Source organism: Armigeres subalbatus, chromosome 2, assembly GCF_024139115.2.
Source record: "Armigeres subalbatus isolate Guangzhou_Male chromosome 2, GZ_Asu_2, whole genome shotgun sequence".
Classification (NCBI taxonomy): Eukaryota; Metazoa; Arthropoda; class Insecta; order Diptera; family Culicidae; genus Armigeres; species Armigeres subalbatus.
The window spans coordinates 111,671,837-111,692,018 of NC_085140.1; the positions used below are offsets into that span (position 1 = coordinate 111,671,837).

The following is a 20,182-nucleotide window of genomic DNA, read 5'->3' on the forward strand; positions in this document are numbered from 1 at the left end:
TAAGGCTTTGGTCCGATTCGTGAATTAAAATCGAATTAAACTTAAAAGTGACAGTCCGGAAATAATTATTATGAAATCCCCCGCTCATAAGAATGGCTGGTGCTACCCAGCAAGAACAACAAAACATCTATCAAAAATGATTCAATATCTGTCAAAAGTAATCTTGCTCAGCGAGCAGGGTTATTTGGAAATTTTTGAACTGTCACTTTTAAGTTTAATTCGATTTTGATTCACGAATCGAACCAAAGCCTAAAGCATTTTAATTCGATAACCAAGTCACCCCCAGAGTGCAAACACGTGAGTTTCTTGTTGCTACTTTTTTGGGGGATGTATTGAAGTCTTTTGAAGCTGTTTCTAGAACAAAATTATAACTAATAAATTTTAATTTATGCGTAATAATTATTAGGCGATAACAATACTTCCACCTCACCAACAAGCATTTGTTTACTTTGCTCGATAGGTAGACGGTTTGACAGTTCAAGACAAAATTTTCAAAACGACTTATCTGCTTTTGTAAACAAAGATCCAAACGACGATTCTTTTTTTACAAAAGCAGATAAGTCGTTTTGAAAATTTTGTCTTGAGTTCAATAGGTAGACTTGGCTTCACTCTTTGCGTAACTCTAAATATGATAGACTCTGAATAAAAGCAGGTTTACTTTTTAAATGAGTATAGATCCACTTATTCCTTGAAATGAGTGAAATTATACCCAATAAAGAGTTTGATGATGTTCTGAAAAAAGGAAAAAAAAATAGTTGTTTGAACTTATTTAACTTTGGTTAGATTGATTTAATCGTGTCGGCATTCAGACGTTCTGGTCATCAGACGTTTACATACCTTTGATGTCAAGTTTTTGTATATGCTCGTCGTCGTCTGTCCTGTCTGGTCACCGCCGTCTATCTGTCGTCGACGTCGCGAAAAAAGAAAACAAGCGGATATAAAGTCGAGTGTTTTTTGTGAATATTTTGCTAATAAAAGTTGCAAATTCAAACTGACTTTGTCATAAACGCGAAGTGAAAAGTGTGCTGTGTAGTTTGGCATAGTTTTTACTGAGATTTGTGAGTGGAAAACTTCGAAAATGTGTGTTTGAAAAAGTGAATCTGATTGACTTCCTATAAGGTAATAATGAATGGGGATATCTTCTCTCCCTAATGATTTTTTTTCGGCTCGTCGCGGCGGTGGCTGAGCACTCTCGTTTGTACTGTTGGGAATGTTTTACAAAAGAGTCTGATATGGTGGTTTCTGCTGGTATGTGAAAGTAGATAGAGAAGTAGCATGGGAGGCGTAGATCGACCCTTTTCGCGATTGCGTTGGTGCGTTTCGCGGAACAAGAAGAACATCAGCAGCAGTGCCCTGGGCTGATAAGATGAGCTGATGGGAAATTAATATGCAGTGCATTTTTTTTTTCGGGAGAAATTAGGTACCTACTAATTATTAGTTAGACATTATGTCATGTAATGTTATTTGGACTTCTCGGAAATTTCAGAAAAGGTAAATAATACTAGCAATGTCCATTGAGAAAACGTAAATTGTTATGTTATGCGAGGATTTAGGCAGCGTTTTATTTTTTTAAATATTTTCTTTTATTAAGATATTAAGGGTCAACTTTTTCATCTCTGCTTTGACAATATTTTTTTTGAGATGAACAACTGCGTCCATTTCATTGAACTTTTGTAGTTACACCCGTGTCATTTTTATAGTGCATGTCTTTCATAACAATAAAATAAATGCATAAAAAACAATTACTTCACTTCTTCTCAATAGAAGCAATTGAGAAGAAGTGAAGTAATTGTTTTTTATTCAGATATATCTTAAACCTAATATAAGGTCTCTTCAGGTTGAGGTACCGCTATTTATACCCTAAATGGGTTATACCACCTCTCAACGTAAAATGCTGCGTTTTAACAGGGCAAGTGAGTTGAATAACTCAGTTGAATTCACTTGACTTGCCAAAAGTTGAACATGTTCAGCTTTTTTTGCATTAAATTGAGTTGAATAAAGGTGTTTATACGTTCAATTTGCGTTCAATTCAAGCGATTTGCTCAACTCACTTGAACTGTCTAAACATAGCATATATAATAGACTAAATACTGATTTTGACCTTTTGACCATGCATTGGTACTGTAGTTAAATTTTTTTTCTGTTCCGTTTTGGTTTTGTAGAGAGGTATTAATTCGGCACACAAAAATCCGTACAGTCGTGTGCCTGAAAAATAAAAAAAACTGTTATCCTGGCAAAAATGACGTTTGTTATATGATTTTCGGTAATTTACTGATTTCAAAAAAAATTTTGCTGGGAATCTCGGTAAGTTTAACAAATTGCTGAGATCACGATAAAAAAAATAAGTGTGTAGGTATCTTAAATAAAATATATCCGTTTTGTTGTGACGCATACAATAGGGTACTGCATTGAATTTATTTAGCTAATAGATAACACTGAATCAATTCTTTGACGTCACAATACACGGCTCGAGGCCACATCTCTCCATTCTCGGTAGCACCCCACGCTCGCCAGGTCGTTATGCACCTGTTCAGCCCACCTCAACCGCTACGCTCCACGCCTTCGTGTACCAGTCAGGTCGTAAACGAACTCCATTTTTGCAATGTTGCTGTCCGGCATTCTTGCAACATACCCTGCCCATCATACCTTTCCGGCTTTAGCTACCTTCTGCATACTGCGTTCGCCGTAGAGCTGGGTGAGCTCATGGTTCATCCTTCTCCGTATAAGGCACGCATCTCGAATATCCCGAGTGCTTGCAAGTCCTCCTTGAGCATGGTCCATGTTCCATGTCCGTAGAAGACCACCGGTCTTGTTAGCGATATGTACATGATACATTTGGTACAGGTGTGAATTTTTTGTTGACCGCAGTTTCTTCTAAAGCCCGTAGTAAGCCCGAGCCCGACTTCCACAGATGATGCGCCCGATGCACCTTCGTACTTCACAACTAACATTATTATCAGCGTCAGCACGGATTAAAGGTAGACGAATTCCTCAAAGGGCCCTGTCGCGCTCGGTTCCGCCCACTAGCATGTATTTTGTCTTTTTTGAAGCCTTCGCCACCAGTTCAACTTTTATTGCGTTTCAGGCACATGTACAAATCGGTCACCTTTTCAAATGTTTGGCCGACAATGTCCATATGATCCGCGAAACAAATACATTGACCGGATCTGTTGAAAATCTTACCCCGGCTGTTACACCCGGCTCCCCGCATGAGTCATGACACCTTCTAGCGCAATATTGAACAGCAGACACGAAAGTCCCTGGACGGCGGGATTTGAACGAACTGAAGTGTTCGCCCGAAATCTTCGTGTCTTCGCTATTGGATGATGTAGTTTTGAAACAAAAATACTTCCCCCATCTAGCTGGAGACTGCTTTTTCTCCTCGGTGGGTTGGGGGGTGGGGCGGTGGGAACGAGCACGTGGCTGCCTTTCTCGTCAATGACTGGATGACGGTATTTTGAGCCTTAAGTCTAGATTGTTTCAGTACGGTTAGAAGACTAGAACAGTGAGGTAGAACACTAAATAGCACGAAAGTTGAGAGAGACCTCTTACAACCTTTGTGAATCAGATGACTCGCAATATTCTTGCACAACGGGACTAGACGTAAGTCGAAATGGACAAAAACTAAATTGATTAAATAACAAACATAGGAAATAAGACACAAGGCATGTAAATCAAAACATATTTATACTCCATTACAGGAATATAATCATCATCAAATTGCGACCACTCTGGATTGTCTGATTTGCACGACTCATATTCACACATAGACGCAGGTCCCCGTTATCCTTTCCGATAGTCACTAATGGGGATATCCATTCGGCTGATTCTAAAACTGGTTCGATTACGTACATGGCCAATAGTTGATTAAATTTTTCTTCGATTTTGTTGAGCAATGCGATAGGCGGTCGACGGATTCGTTGAGCGATTGTGGTAACATTGCAATTGACCGGAATTTTCACCTGGATATTCTTTATTGTTAGAAATAGGCATTTTTCTGTACTTGTTAGAGCGTTAACAGAATTGTTTTATTAAGCTGTTAGTCCAATCTTCAGTACTCCCAGATTCTTTGCCGTTTCTTTTCCAATTAAAGATTGCTGTCCATCTTTAGTCACTTAATCGTGTCCTCCTGTTTGTCGTTCATTGATTCAACCGCTATGGGTGCCTGGAATACATGCATTATTTAAAGCAGTTTTGCATCAGGGTCATATCCTTTTACAATCGATTTTGGAATATAATATGGAACAGTACTCTTAACTCCGTGATGATTCATATACTGCCAAGATGTGTTATCGATAATATTTTTCGCACTGCCTGAGTCAATGAATAAAAGTCAACTAAAACTAAGTCAACTAAAACTTGAATCATCACACCACCGCTTGGTAACTCTGTAATAGCGTTATAGTCGCACGTATAGTCTATTTAAATGCTTACGGTTTTCTGGGCATTCTTGTAGCATTTCGTATAATGACCTATCTTGTAGCATTTCTCACATTGACATTGACGGCTGATACCATTATGATTTAATTGACCACAACAATAGCATGAGTTATTGAAACGTTTGATGTTAGAAACTAGAACCATATTTCAATTTAGAATTATAATATTGTTTTGTTATATTTATATTAAATAATTGTGTCTCTACCATAAATCAATCACAGAAGGCATCAATATCTTCTTCTTCAATATAATGAACATTAAATGGTTGGTGTTCGTATCGGCATAATTCGAAAACGGCTGAATGGATTTCTTCTTTTCTTCTGCGGATATGTTCGTTATCGCTTCCGACGGGTCTATATGATATTTCCTTATGTGAAAATTAAACGCAAAAAATAACGCGCATTTTTGCCTACTATGCAGGACAACGTCTGCCGGGTCGACTAGTTCTTAATAAAACGCAAAACAGTTTTTCTGGCAGTTGCTCCAGAGTCCCTGTAAACAAGTTCAGTGAATTGACAAACTACGTCATCATGCAGTACTCTATAGCCTACTAACAAATTAAAAAAATCCGGGTTTTGCCATTTTTCTAACTTTATCAACCCAAAATTCACCGGTTAAGGTGTCAGGAACGAAATCTTCTTCTTCTTCTTATTGGCATTACATTCCCACACTGGGACAGAGCCGCCTCGCAGCTTATAGTGATCATTAAGCACTTCCACAGTTATTAACTGCGAGGTTTCTAAGCTAGGTGACCATTTCTGCATGTTTCTGGTACTCTTCTGACTTCTGCCGCATCTTGACTCCGGCGAAGCTCTTCCGACCTGACATTCCCTTGTTTCTTCACTTCACTTGCAACACTCCTGCAGCCAAAAACGCTGTCTCTATCATCGCTGTATATCGTGCTAGATGTTCAGAAGTAGCTGACATTCGTCCGAAATGTGCTTCATTGGTATATTGTTCCGCTCTTCAATGCGGCTGAGCAACCTCGTCCTGATTTCCGCATCACTTTCCGCCTTCAGTCAACAGACGAACACGAGACACTTGAAATATCCTCCGTTAGCTTTACCGACTCAAACTCTACACATAATTTGTTGCCCCGGCATGCGAACGTTTTGTAGTCCTCCTCAGCTTGCTTTGTGAATTGCGATGCCGCCTTCTGATCACGGACTCGGACATGCCGAACAAGCTTTTCAGCTTATTCATATAAAGTGCAGCATCACCGGATCGATGCACAAAACATTTGATTGCACTTGCTGCTGTTAATTCAGTGGTATGTATGTACTGGCTTGGGAAACATTGGGTTGGAATGACGCTAGTCGAATGATTGGATTGGCTTTGCTGTGTCTGCTGCAGTCCATTTAGCGGCGGCACTGATCCCGACGGGTTATCCCCGGGTGGCGAAAACATGCTGTCTTCCGATATTCTTCGCCTTTTTCGCGGTGAAAATACTGCATTCGCGCGAAAACGTTTTCAATACTTTTTGCTAAAGTGCATTGTTGCACATAAATTATTGAACTTTATTAAAACACTAACTAAAACGACAAACATTTGCGGGAAGCGCGTGGACTTATTATACGTAACAAAACATTAGAGTAGAGTGGGGCAAGAGTACGCATTTAGTTTTCAATCGATCATGTGGACCTTATGAAGCAAGCTTCTGCGGAAAAATATTGAAATTTGTTTTAGTAGAACCCTTATTGCAAGACACATGAAAAACGCACTCTTACCCCACCGGTGGGGTAAGAGAGCGCATCGGGTGGGGTAAGAGAGCCCATTTTTTCAATCATGTGCTTTAATTATATATTAACACAAATAAGAATTATAAACATTTAATTTAAAATGTTTATTGAAAGTACATTAGGGAATGTTCAAAGATTACGTAACTCTGAAAAGGGGAGGGGGTCCTAGAAATGTGAACTTTCATACGAAAAACCATTGTTTTTCATATACAAAAAACTACAGAGGCAAAGATATACCAGGTTTCGCGTGGCCTAAGTACTTTCTAACACCAACTCGCTCGCGGAAAACTAAATAGTTGGTCGGAATACCTGTCAAACTGATGCAGTGCTGTTAGTTTATCTTTATTTATCCCTTGAAAAAATCGAAAACATACTCTTACCCCACGCGCACCCCACGCGCACCACGTACGAGACACTGAAGACGGCCTCACAGTTGAGCTCGAAATAAGTATCTGCAAAGATAACAAAACGTGGAGGAATTTAATGGAAAGTATTGAACTCGTCTTGGACAGTTGAAGACATTCCACTAAAAAAGCTTACATAATTTTTCTGATGGTACCGTTGAGTAGTAGAAAATTGCAAATTTGAATTTATTATTCGACGTTTTTGTGAAAATGTGTCTCCTGTAAAATTTACTCAATGCGACATGTACCACTTTCGCTGGCACCGATTCAATTAAATTGGACCTCTTAAATCCCAGTGGCGAATGATTTCAATGTATGTTACATTGTCTTTCTTAACTTGCGTAATTCCAGCATTATTGATTAAAATGGAACGAATGGAGGTGGACGACAATGTTGTGGACCTAAGCGTTGCATCCGGGCGAGACTCGCTCTCAATTACTGCGGCCACAGCGCGTGATTTGCGGGCACTAACGCAGAATTCTGGTCTCACCATAACACCGGCACCACCCCCTCCAGCAGCTTCTTCTCCGTCCGCATCCGGAAGTACTTCTCCCGTTCCTGGGAGGCGTGTTCTTCGACCTCGTACGGAACCAAAATCGTACGCTGAAGTCCCAGACATAGTGCTATTACCGGCGAAAGTCAATGGACGTTCCTATAACGGTGCTACGGCTACGGCTGCTCTGTCCGAATCGGAAGACGACGAAATGCCACCGGTGTTTCCGATCAAAGAGCTCACCGCGGCAGAAATTTGGGAACGTGAACGTGGCTTACGAAAGCTACGCGAAGAGCTTCGCAGCGAGGAAACCAAACTGGTGCTACTGAAAAAGCTGAAGCAGTCCCAGCAGGTAATGATGAAGGAAAATATCGTCGTAACGCCGACCAACACCAACATGAATAATCCGTTGGCCGCGATTCCAACGGCCTTGACGAAAGGTTCGCTCAGTGTTACGCCAACGAATGCTCTACCGTTGCCGGCTCATTCGAAATCCTCCAAATCCGTTACAGCCCCTCCCGTCAAGTGAGTATACGTCTCTTTATAACATGCTTGCCTTTTCAAACTATTTTTTTTATTCTGATGTTTAATTTTTTGTTTTTGTAGTCGTGGATCTCCTATAAATATCACCCCGGTTACTAAACCACCCGCTAGACAACCCTCGCTGCCAGGAGGAGCTACTTTGACGCCCAGCAACCCTGGCCAACGGCTTCCAATCGGACTAACCCGCACGGGTTCCAATCTCACTATTACACCGTCGGTTACGATTACCCCGACGAATGCTCCCTCCAGCAACATCAAGCAGCGCAATGTGAGTCACACCAAGCTGTAATATTTCTTTTTCTAAATAACCTAACTCTAGCATCATGGCCGCCACGAAATTCCACCGCTTACCACTAACTCACGAATTCTATTTCCATTCTCTCACTATCGCGGATTTCATCACTAATGTTCATTTATCGCTTCACTAACAACCGCCGAACAACAGCTACCGACTAGTAGCATGATCGGTATCAACAATCTAATGGATACTAATTTGAAGGTACAGTCCGGCCAGATTAGCAACTCGGTGTCTATCACTCCAGCACCTCCTATGCCAGCACAAATCAGTTGCACAACGGTGGAACCGGTTTCACTTAAAGTAAGCAACCAATCTTTTAATGTTGTTGTTAGAACTAGTTGTTCTTTGACTCTATTAGGTATGAATGCTTGAGGGTTCTAACATATTTTTCTTACATTAACATATAGCGCGATCGGGACACCAGGGATGATACGCAAACCCAAGCTCAACGTCAAGCCGCGGCCAAGCTGGCACTTAGAAAACAACTGGAGAAAACGTTACTACAGGTAAATGTTCCCAAGTACTTTTGGTTATTCACGAGTGATTTTCAGTCCATAGCTAACATGGAATGAGACACTTCCTGGGGCATTCACTGATTCAAGAGTCATTTGTAGTCATTCTGGTTAACTTATATTTACTGATTTTCCAATAATTCCTTAGTCTGGAACAAATATGAATTTTACTCATTGTTGGTTGGTCATTGTTGGTTGGAAAATAACGGATTATGGAAATGATTGGAGTAAGTTGTTTTCTTCGAACAAAACTTCAATATGATAATCATTTACCAATAAAGTTTAGAATTCCGCCCTCAAATAGTTTCGGGTATGAAATTCTGGGAAATAAAAAAATCTAATTCTAGGATGCGAAATACATTTTAACAGATAATTCACTCTAAATTAAATTGTAGATCCCGCCGCCCAAACCTCCACCACCGGAGATGCACTTTATTCCTAATCCCAGCAATACCGAGTTCGTGTATCTCCTGGGGCTGGAACACGTTGTCGACTATCTTACCAAGGACAAAAAGCCGAGTCTACCGCAGCAACCGTACCGCTGCGCCCAGTGCAAAATCGACTTCACCCCAGTTTGGAAGTGGGAAAAACAGGGTAAACGAGGAAATCCAACTTTTCAAAACAGTCCAGGTTTTGTGTTGTTTCAGTTCATTCCTTTGTTACTCAATATTGATTATCTTTGAGTGCACTGGTGGAAGGCGGAATCTTTTGGTCTCACACTTCTCCTTTTGCCTTACAGTTGGAAAAGATCCGAAGGTCATTTGCGAACAATGCGTTACTAGCAACGTTAAGAAGGCACTTAAGGCTGAGCATACTAATCGTCTAAAAACCGCTTTCGTGAAAGCACTGCAGCAGGAACAAGAGATAGAGGCCCGTTTAGCTAGCCAAAGTAGTCCATCGCCGGTGGATACACGTCCCACGCCATCATCTACTCCAAACATGCGGGAGCAACGCGAGTTGCAACAACAATTGGAGCAACAGCAGCAACTTGAACGCCAGCAAGCTCAAGAACGCCAACAGCAGCAGGAGCGACAACAACAACAACAGCAGGAACGCCAAGCAGCTGCGCAGGTAAGTTCGGCGCCTTATAATAGTAGAAGTTGAACCACAGACTAAGCTGAACTCTAGGAACTTTTTTCAAATAGGCCTAACTGTATTTGACCTTGAAATTTGAAACGACTCATACTCTGTCTATTCAGCAAATTTCGATCAACTGACGACGATACTACTAGATTGTCCCCAATCAATTCTTTCTGTTGAGTACATTAGTTGACCAAAATAGTTTGAATTAAGAGCACAATCGACGTTCCAAAAATCAAGGTCAGAATCAATTACGCCCATTTTAAAAAGTTCCTAGAACTATTATAGACTGAATTAAACCTTCCTGTATTTGTTCAACAGCGCCAGAAAGAACAAGAACAGCAACTACGCCAGCAGCAACTTCAGCAGTTGCAACAACAACAGCTTCAACAGCAGCTGCAACAACAGCAACTCCAACAATTGCAACAACAGCAGGAACAACAACAACGTGTCCACCAACTGCAGCAGCAACATGCTCATCTTCATTCACAACCATCGAAATCGAAAACTCCAACGCCAACACCGCGACCGACACCGACCCCACCGACACAGCAAACTCCACCACCAGCATCCAGTTCGCGATCCAACCGTCACAGTGCGACCTCCAATGCAGCAGCCGAAGCTGCTGCAGCTCAGTTGACTGCCCTGGCCGGATTAGGCGGCCTTGGTCAGTTAGGTGCTTTGGGAAATCTGGGCAGCCTGGGTAATTTGAACCCCACGGCGGCGGCAGCTGCCATGCAGGCCTTCCAACAGCAGCTGTTCAGAGGTACGTACAATTATCCCAGCATTGTATTAAAATGAGTTAGTTAAACATTGTCTATTTACTAAACTGCGCATATTCACAGCAAGTTTTTTTTTAAATAGTCTTGGTGGAACTGGAATCAAAAAATCCCTATTTTCTTTACAATGTTCTGAAAACTCAGATGTGAATATGTTCATTATGTGGGAGATTTTGATTTGAAAAATGTATTGGAGGTAACCACTTACCTTCGATGGAACTCGAACCCACAACCCTCAGTACGCTAAACTGGTGCTTTTAATAAAATAAACTACGAAGGACCTTCGTCGGCTTTCGCAACTTGGCGCTACTGAATAAGTCCGAGATTCCCAAATCGGACGTATAGTCGAAACACTTACAATCAATTTCCCAAGCCAACACTTCCACATGTACAGTGTTATAGTGTTACAGTGTACAACTTGTTTGAAAAAATTCTAACGTGCAAATTTATGACACATGTTCAGCTTCTGATTTTTAAGAATTTAACGGTAAATCGCACATTGGCCATTAAATTACTCAAATGTCCAGGAAAAAAAGAGGAACAATAATATAATAATTTAGCAATGTTCTGTCATAAATACAAGAATTTTGTGGAACAACGACTTTTAGGGGAAACAGTGTTTAAATGCACCTAAAAGCCCGAAAATCACTTTAACATGGTCAAAATGTGAACGGAACGAATCGCAATATTCAAAAGACTTGTAGAGTACACCAGAAGCTTTCCGTATAGAGGTTGTTGCGATAGTTTTCGGGGTTTATATCTCTTGTTAGTTTTTTTTTTTCAAAATTAAAAATAGATTAAAACCACTAAATCGACTTGAGCTACCTCGAAATTTTATCCGAATTAGCTTAAAATTTAACAGAAGGCTTATTTTAGCATAAGAATTGTGATTCTGGGCTGACCGGTTGAATTTTTGATACTTTTTGAAAACATGAAGAGGTCTAATGTACACATTCACTTTAGCGTGAGTGAGTATTTGAACACAAGTGAGCGTGAGTATTTGAACACAAACATTTGAACTACACACATTCTTCATCAACAACTGGACTGATCAAGTAGAGGTAGTGTGTGCTATTTGCCAATCGGTCGTCAAGCTCACATCTGAGTTTTCGAAACATTGTAAATTAATGTCCAAGTCGGGTGGAAAATAGGCAATTAAGTTTAATTGAACTGAATTTGAGTTGCGTGCTTTTGCCTACGCAATGCGGTCGGACCTGAGCTTGACGGCCGACTGGCAAATAGCACACCCAATTTTTACTTGATCAATACATTAGTGAACGATCTTTCAAGTGGAACGACGTGCTTCTTGAACGCACTTGTTTAATTGCCGTATTTCTCTAAATTGACACTGCCAAAAATACATTCGCAATACGAATTGTAAATTTTGATCTCGCGCCACGTTAAAAAATAACTGGATTGAAACGTAAATACCCGCAATATAACCGAAAATTCAGTGTTTCAATTACTTGAACGGACATCAGCAGATATTAGTGCGCAAAATGGAGTGCAATAAATGTCTAAAATGCATCGATCGCAAAAGTGAGCGTTATACAATTTGTGAAGGGAGGTGCGCTAAACGATATCATGCTTCATGTGTTGGATTGTCTGAAGCAACTGTGTGCGCGCTGTTCACGAAAAACATCCTGTGGATGTGTGATGCATGCTTAGCTGATTATTGTTTGAACCGTGATGCCGAAGCCGAAGCAACGACCGGTGACGATGAAGATAAGGCTACAACAATTAATACAGTCGAATCGGACATTGTCGACTTGAAATTAAAAATTGAAGAGATCGTCGATGTACTTGCTACTATCATTCCACCTCAAATTAATCCCGGCGAGAACCTGCACTCAACCCCTATATCATCCCACTTATGCACTGATTTGTTGAATGGTACGAAAATCAACAGTAACGGGGATACGAATGCCATCGTGAATACACACTGCGCTTACTGTGAAGATACGTTTTGTCTGTTTCTCACCAATGTTGACTGTCACGCCACAGAAAGAGACGTAAATCAGCTTGTTTGTGAATGTCTTGATATTGATGATCGAGAATCGGTTCGAATAAGAAAGCTGATACCAAAGGGTCGAACGAGAGATGAGTTAGATTATCTTTCATTTAAAGTTGTGCTGAATTCGGGGCTAGAACCGTTAGCTATGTTATCAACAACTTGGCCAGTCGGGCTTAAATATCGAAAATTTGAGAATCGAACTACAGTTTGGATACCACCGAATAGAGCTCATATAGCCATATAGTATAATGCATTTAGAAGGTGAATGGAATGTTTTGTTTTCTCTTGTTGTAAGCTAATAGGCGGATAATGCTTTGATGTGTTTATAGTGTGTTGATATAAGATGTCGCTTATTTGAATGTATATTGTTACCTGTATTGTTTCGTTATATTTTAAATATGTATTTCAATAAGACTATATAAGTCAGTTGGAATTAAATCAAAATAAATAAAAATATATAAATAAATAAATTCATAGATTCTGGCAACGTCTCTCGTAGCGGGTTCCTCCAGGGAAGATCGCGGAGTACGTATCGAAAAAATTCACACCGTTGGTATAGTTCGGACTGCGGATCAGTATCTCAACGTGAATCGCACGAGTGAGCAATAGAGTGCCTTCAAACAGTAGATGTTCTTGAAACTCTTCGTTATTTTCATCACAAATCTAAGTGATGTGAATGGTTTATCAACAACATATGATCACAAGGTGATCCGAGTATGTCAGTTTGCAATCCAATAGAACACCGAGCTCTTTCAAACAGTGTACTCTTATAATAGTCGTCAAATGTGATTGGTTGTTTCTTTCGTGGAAAAAAAAAAGTTTTGGTGGAATGTTATGAAACTGTTATGTTTAACTCAGACAACAGCGCGAAAGCCAACCTTGCGGGCGTGGCTTGGAATCCAATTTACAGTGGTTTCCTCTGTCCAGATTATGCGCTCTCTACTTTTCATCCAGGAGCCATCATGTCTTTTGACAGCTACAGTTCTGCAGTTATGTTCCAGATCAACAACGTGACTTATGAAATGAAATCGTTTTTTGGATCTTTGCTTTGTGAATGGCTTTGATGCTGCTCCTTTCATTTCAACTACACCCGCACCATTAGTAAAGTTCGTTCCACATCATCCCCCACTAGCTATCGCGGTCAAGGATTATGGCTCTCTTGAAGCCTCCATAGCTTCAACGGCAGTGTCCTACGATTTTCGGCAGATCAGGCAGATCATCGTAGTATAGAAGCTGTGTTGCCTAATTTGGATTGGTTGCATATTCTGGATCCAGACGACGTCAATCTCGCTGCACAGACTTTCTCGCACGCCTTGGCTTATGTTATAGATAGGCATGTCCCGAAGAAGATCACTCGCAATGGCTCCCATGTTCCTTGGATGACAAATGAATTACGTACGCTGAAAAGAACGAAGAACGCCGCCCTCAAAAGATTCACCAAATATCGTATACTCCCGCTCAAACAACACTATGTCAGGCTCAACTAGAATACAAACGCTTAAGTAAGAGCTCTTATCAACGATACGAACAGGGATTCAATCTAGACTCCGATCACATCCAAAATCCGATTGGAGTCACGTAAATGAACAACGAAAGGAGAAAGAATTTGGGATTGCCATCATCTATGGTATTGGACGAATTATCGGCCTCGACACGACAAGACATTTGCAGTCTATTGAGCATGAGCATGATGACCGTGCATTTCGTAGTTGCTACTCCGTGATCGACCAGAACAATCGCAATTGCACTGGGAACCAATGGATGAAAGCATGGGATTTACGCTCGAACATATGCCATACATCCGTACCCCGTCTGCCGGCTATACCGCATCTGCGAAAACATGCAGCTGCACGTCATGGATTTCATCGAAACTCACAGTGCCGAAATAGCTGCGCGGTAACTTAACACCTGAACATTCGCCAATAAGCTCGTCCACCGCATACATTTTTGACAGGTCATCCACCACATCATCTCACTGGCACCCTGTTCACAAATCTTGCACCAGCATGGTAACTGGAGCGGGGAATCCGGCCAGATCAGACTGGGCCATAACTATGCTGAGTACCCATCGCTTGGTGGGACGTTCTTCTCCACGGAGGACTTTGGAACACTCGAACTTTAAAGTGGTCAGCATTCCTCACTTTTGTCAGCAGCGTCTTCAGCAACTTCTCTGGACTTCCGTATATCGAGTTCTCCGCTGTCGTATGCTCGAAGCTCCCATCTCTCGACGAAATTTATGGAAGGTGCTGAGACGAGCGGCTAGCTGCTGTTTTGAGATACGACCGATTTCGCGCGTGGCAGGTCGTCAGGATCTTGATAGCTCCGCACGCTACTATGCCGGCTTTGACTGTGACGGTTGCTTTCGCTGAATAATGCGATCTACTTTCGTCATGTTCGCTGAACTCATGCTTGTTGTTAACGGTTTCACTTTTCAGCCACTTCTTCACCGGTTTCATCGGCTTCGTTTTGTTTGGCTCCTTGACCACTCCCCACCTTTCGGCAAAGTTCTCCTGGTATCCGAGGCCGACTGCTGTGTTTCTTCCTTGCCTGTTGCAGTCACCCTTCCACCGTTCGGCCCGGTTCACTCTTCGACCTACCACCGACAGCAACATCTTCTTCCTTGCACGCATTCACTCTTCCGAATCGCATCAGCCAGTTAAGCGTCCAACATTTCCTGATTTTCTGGCAACTGCTGCTTTTCTATATCGTGTTGTACATCAAGCTCCAGCTCACGCATCTTCCGTTCTTGCCTCAGTAGCATCTTCCATGCTTCATCCGCTTTTCAAAGGCCTTTTCCTTAACGAGTTGTTACTCTTAACTGCTTTTTAGTCTGGATCGGAACCAACTCTCTGATCGACCCTCCCCATCGCGTTATGTGCCGGTCTTCTAGCCAGCTCGAGTCTTGTATCTCGTTATCCTATCCTATTCTGATCTTTAACATTAAACAAACTACTACTCAAGAAAAAAAATCCGTAGCTCACGTCGCTTCCAACCGTACCCTTTTACAACATACTTAATTACTATGTCTGAAACTTGATTATGCATATGTACAACATGTGATAGATTTAGTTCGGAAAAGCTAAGCTGCGGTGGACGACGGAGGTCCTTCGTAGCTTAGTAGGGAAAGCACCTGTCTAGCGTACTGGGGTCGTGGGATCAAAGCCCACCGAAGGGGCGGTTACCCTCCAATACCTTTTCCGAATTATATCTATCACATGTTGTACATATGCATAATCGAGTTTCAGACATAGTAATTAATTTCCACTCCGGGTGGCTTAATACCCGGCATATAGGCAATTAACTTTGAATGTACTGAACATACTTAAGGTTAATCATGGGATAACCTCCTTTTCTTATATTTATCTTTTCTATTGAAAGAGATCCCAACACCATAAACTGAATGAAAAGATCGAACTATGAATTTTAAAATAAAAATAAAAAAATAATAAAATAAAATAATAATTTTTTTATTTGTTTCACAGGTCTTCAGCAAGGATTGTCCACCGGAAATTTGAATAATCTACAGGCACATATGATGCAATTCTCTCCGTTAATCTATTCCTATCAACTAGCCATGGCACAAGCCGCTGGTAAGTATAAAATGTACCATCATTGTTATATCAAGACAAAATTTTCAAAACGACTTATCTGATTTTGTAAACAAAGATTCAAACAACGATTTGATGGTGTTAGTTTGCGTGCGAGAGCCATCAGATTCGTCAAATCGTCGTTTGAATCTTTGTTTACAAAAGCAGATAAGTCGTTTTGAAAATTTTGTCTTGATATATAACATAGAATATAGATTTTCAGTACACTGTTGATCTGGACGTAAGATGCGCGGCTATAAAGCAAGACCATGCTTAGGGTGGCTAGGTTCGATTCCCGGTGCCGGTCTAGGCAATTTTGGATTTGGAAATTGTCTCGGCTTCTCTGGGCATAAAAATATCATCGTGCTAGCCTCATGCTATACGAATGCAAAAATGGTAACTTGGCTTAGAAACCTCGTGGTTAATAACTGTGGAAGTGCTGAATGAAGCAGCGAGGCGGCAATGTCTTAGTGGGGATGTAATACCAATAAGAACAAGAAGAAGATCTGAGCGTCAAGATAGAAAGATGTCGGAAGACCGGCATGCATTTCAGCATTCAGCCAATAAGTAACGGAAATGCATGTGATGTTTGTACAACTCGTGTAGATCTGTATCCCGGGTTGCTCTTTATTTACCCGCTAATCACCAGTCTCCTCACACTTTGACAGAGAAGAATCAAATTGGCCAACTTTTATTTTGCAGCTTCAAATTTTTCTCACGTTCTCAGGCAAACAGTGTACTATGAGCTTCAGATTGTTCTTCACATTAGTTCAAATTCTAATCAAATATGCGTAATTTTCTTCCATCAGCTTCCCTGTCAGCAGGCGGCAAAGGCGGCAGTGGTGGCGGAGGCAACAGCAACAATGCTGCTGGAGTGGCAACTGCCGCCTCGATAGCGGAGATGCAACGGGCGATGGAATTGCAGCGCCAGTATCTGGAAATGTTGCCCCAGAGCGGTCCGAGCAACAGCCGTCAACAGAACTGGAAATCCTAAACAGGCGATTTTCTCAGTCAGGATTGTTACTTTGTCTTTGATAACGCTATCATCAAAAGCGAATAGCCTGTACCTTGCGTGACATCTACTGATAAAAAAGTAGATATAGCGAGACAGGCGTTTGCCGTTGTTTTTTCTTTGTTTTTAAAAAACGTTTGTTCATATTAAGTAGCGCAAATAGTTTAGACTTGATTTTTTTTATAACAAACACTAAAATTCGTAGTTATTCGATCTGGTTTAAACATCAGACAAGTCTGTCTTTCTTATGTGTACTCTTAAACTCCGGAAATTGGAGGTGCTCAAATTAAATTTCTTAGAAAAAAATGGATTCAATTTATCAAAGGTTGAATGATTTTTGTGTTTTTGCTTGAGGAATTACTTTATGTTCACATAACGCAAACCAAAAAAAATATTTTCCTAATTTCAAAGCTAATCATAAGAAAAATTACGTCAATGAAAGATCCTTGAACATGAATTCGAAAACGCGGAACATCATAAGATCAGAAATGCAGAAAGGGAAATTCAAAGCCCACACAGTTTTGACAACTCTAATATTTGTTTCGGCCCAATTTTGAGAATGTTCTGTTGTTTATGATATGGTTTATGAAATGGTAATCATTATTTTGTATTTCATTTTTGTAACATACGTGTAATTCAAATCGATTATACCTAATGGAAATATTCGACTCTAACAAAGGGGACATGAGGACTTTAATAGGTTTTGCTTTCCATTATTGTCAGCTTAAAAAAAAACATCCTTGAATATTCTGTAATTTGATATAAAAAAATTGGGAAAAATTTATTATTATAATTTATTTATTCAGTCTAATAGCTTACTCAGATCACATCATTCAGTAATTTCAAAATTAACAGAAATTAAGAAAATACGTCATTTATAATAAATATCATGATAAAGAAAAACTTGATGTCAATCCCCATACATTAAATTTTTTTTCTCACCTAACTCCCTCCAAAGCGAGGTTGAACAGCAGGTACGAGAGACCATCACCTTTCCGTAACCCCTTTGCGCGTTTCAAAGGGACTCGGGAATGCCCCGAAAACTCGAACTACGTACCTGCATCATCCAATCCATCGTCGCCTTGACCAACCGTATTAGTTTATCCGGAAATCCGTATTAGTTGCTAGAGCTGATCTCGATCAATTATGTCATATGCGGCTTTGAAGATGATGATGTGTGTGCACGTTTTATTCCAGCTTATCGTCCTGTTTTTAGATGGGAGTATGGCTGTGCAGCTTAGTGTTTTATGCCAATTTCATGAAAGTAACATACATACTTGCAACTAAAATCCTGTACTTGACAGCGCTCAGCTGTAGGCAGTCAGTACTGCCAACTTGTTCAATAAGTCGAATATTAGGTTTTTCAACTACTGGTTGACTTTTTTGTTGATTACCATATAAAGAGTATTGCTCAAAGTTATGTGATGTCCTTGAAAATATTTCTAGATCAACATTTGAAAAGGGCGTAAGAGCCGAAATTTATTCCTTATGATTCATCGTTCACATATATAGCTATTTATATGTAGACGAAGAATATGAAGGAATAACTTTTGGCTGTTGCGCCCTTTTCAAATGTTGGTCTAGATTTGTAAACTGATTATTCAACACATGTAAACAAAAGATATTTTAGTTACTAGATAAAGATTATCGCTTCGGTTCCCTTTGTTCTGCTGTCCGGAACATGTTGGGTACCAAGCTGCCAAATCGTATGGATTTTCCTTCTTTGACGTTTAGCTCCCCTATCATCGCCGGCAAAAGATGTTCCGGACAGCGACGACAGCGACAAACTTTATCTTTTAACTAAAACATATTTTATGTAAACATACATAACATAAATCATATTGCAAATTGCTTACACAATTTAATGAAAACAAAACCGAACATTTAAAAGTTTAGGAAAAACAAATTTCGAACAACAAAAAATCATATTTGGAATGCGGAATAAAAGCAAAACACAAAAACAACCGACTTCGAGGCAAAGTAACAAAATTCTAACTAAAAACTAAGACAAAATTAGATGGTACTTCAAAAAATTAGCGATAATTAATATACATATAGGACGCAGCAATGAGAAATGAAACACGTAAAAATCGACTATTCGAAGTCTCATTTAAACGTATATATTTCAAAGAGTGACGAAAAAGAGTGAAATTGAATTATTGTAGTACTAATTTTGTGCACGGATTACCAACATTAGGTTAAAAAAAACCTTTGGATAAAACTGTAAATTTTTTGGATTTTTTAATTTCTAAAATAGTGGTAAAGCAGCAGTTTTTAATGTGTAGGTCTCAATTTTGTGGAACCTACATTGCCTGAAATAATTTCTTCTATTGATAATTAATTACACATGACAACACCATTGCTGAAATAAAAGTCCTTGGGCAAGGTACACGAATGAAAAAAGTCTAACATTAATAAATATCACATTTCACGTATTAAGGTAACCAACTGTATTTGAATAGATAGGGGAGACTTGATCCCCTTTTCGATGTATCACAGCTAAGAATGAATAAACTTACGCGGTTTTGGCACTCTCTCAGAAATATATAGGGGAGGACGGGGCAAGAAGAGCACCCCCTAATTTTAATGCTATTATGACTCTTTCTTTTTAAATAACCCCACACACTGTTAAACTATAGTCCAACAAGAGACTTTGACACTGAAAACATATTTTAAAAATAAAACGAATCTGATGAAATACAGATTAATTATCAAAAGTTGGTGCAAACTTGGTATTTCTTATAAGGAATCAGCATAAAAAAATAAAGTTTTTTAAAACAAAAACTTGTTTTAATGAAAATCTTGACCAATTGCACATCTTATATATCATCAAAGAATGTTTTAGGGCAATTTAAAATATTCACAGTGAAATATTTTACCATGCTTAATTAGATTAGAATAATTTATCTCAAATGGGGCAAGATAAGCATCCCATTTTTAAACAATGAACCACTACACAAAATACTACAAGTCTTTTGCACAACCTACAATTAACGTGAGTAACGTACATTAACAAATTTACCGAAATTTTAAACTGATTTTTGCTTTTCAAAGTAGGTAATTTGACGGTATCAATGAAAAATAATAACTTATCGATCCCAAAAACAGTTTCATTATTTGTATAAGGTACAGTGGGGCAAGTGGGTAAAAGAAATCATATATTTCATGTTCATCAAGTCATGAAAGTTGAAAATAATATTGAAATTGATCATATTTATGAAATAACGAATCATCTATCCAATCTTTATATGCCTGCGAATAAGATATTTGAAAAATACTTT

At 39.8% G+C, this 20,182-nt stretch overlaps 1 protein-coding gene across 6 annotated transcripts; it reads left to right on the top strand.

Moving 5' to 3' along the window:
* The first annotated feature begins 882 nt into the window (after positions 1-882).
* Positions 883-17,804, top strand: LOC134210677 (transcriptional repressor p66-alpha). 6 transcript variants are annotated; one of them, XM_062686866.1, is made up of 10 exons: positions 883-1,119; positions 6,935-7,601; positions 7,683-7,887; positions 8,065-8,217; positions 8,325-8,423; positions 8,825-9,059; positions 9,169-9,500; positions 9,831-10,275; positions 15,785-15,892; positions 16,699-17,804. In XM_062686866.1, exons 2-10 carry the CDS (start codon positions 6,949-6,951, stop codon positions 16,881-16,883), a joined length of 2,415 nt encoding a protein of 804 aa, XP_062542850.1. In that variant the 5' UTR covers positions 883-1,119; positions 6,935-6,948; the 3' UTR covers positions 16,884-17,804. The 6 variants fall into 6 exon arrangements, with proteins under 6 accessions (XP_062542850.1, XP_062542849.1, XP_062542848.1 ...); XM_062686865.1 differs by lacking the exon at positions 883-1,119 and adding an exon at positions 1,153-1,491 and having other exon boundaries at positions 8,825-9,023; XM_062686864.1 differs by lacking the exon at positions 883-1,119 and adding an exon at positions 1,158-1,491.
* Positions 17,805-20,182: the final 2,378 nt, after the last annotated feature.

Coding starts and splice junctions, on each gene's coding strand:
- LOC134210677 (XM_062686864.1), top strand. CDS start 1,458: ATGTTATTTGGACTTCTCGGAAATTTCAGAAAAG. Junction 8,424..8,824: donor TGGAGAAAACGTTACTACAG/GTAAATGTTCCC, acceptor ATTAAATTGTAG/ATCCCGCCGCCCAAACCTCC. Junction 10,276..15,784: donor CCAACAGCAGCTGTTCAGAG/GTACGTACAATT, acceptor TTTGTTTCACAG/GTCTTCAGCAAGGATTGTCC.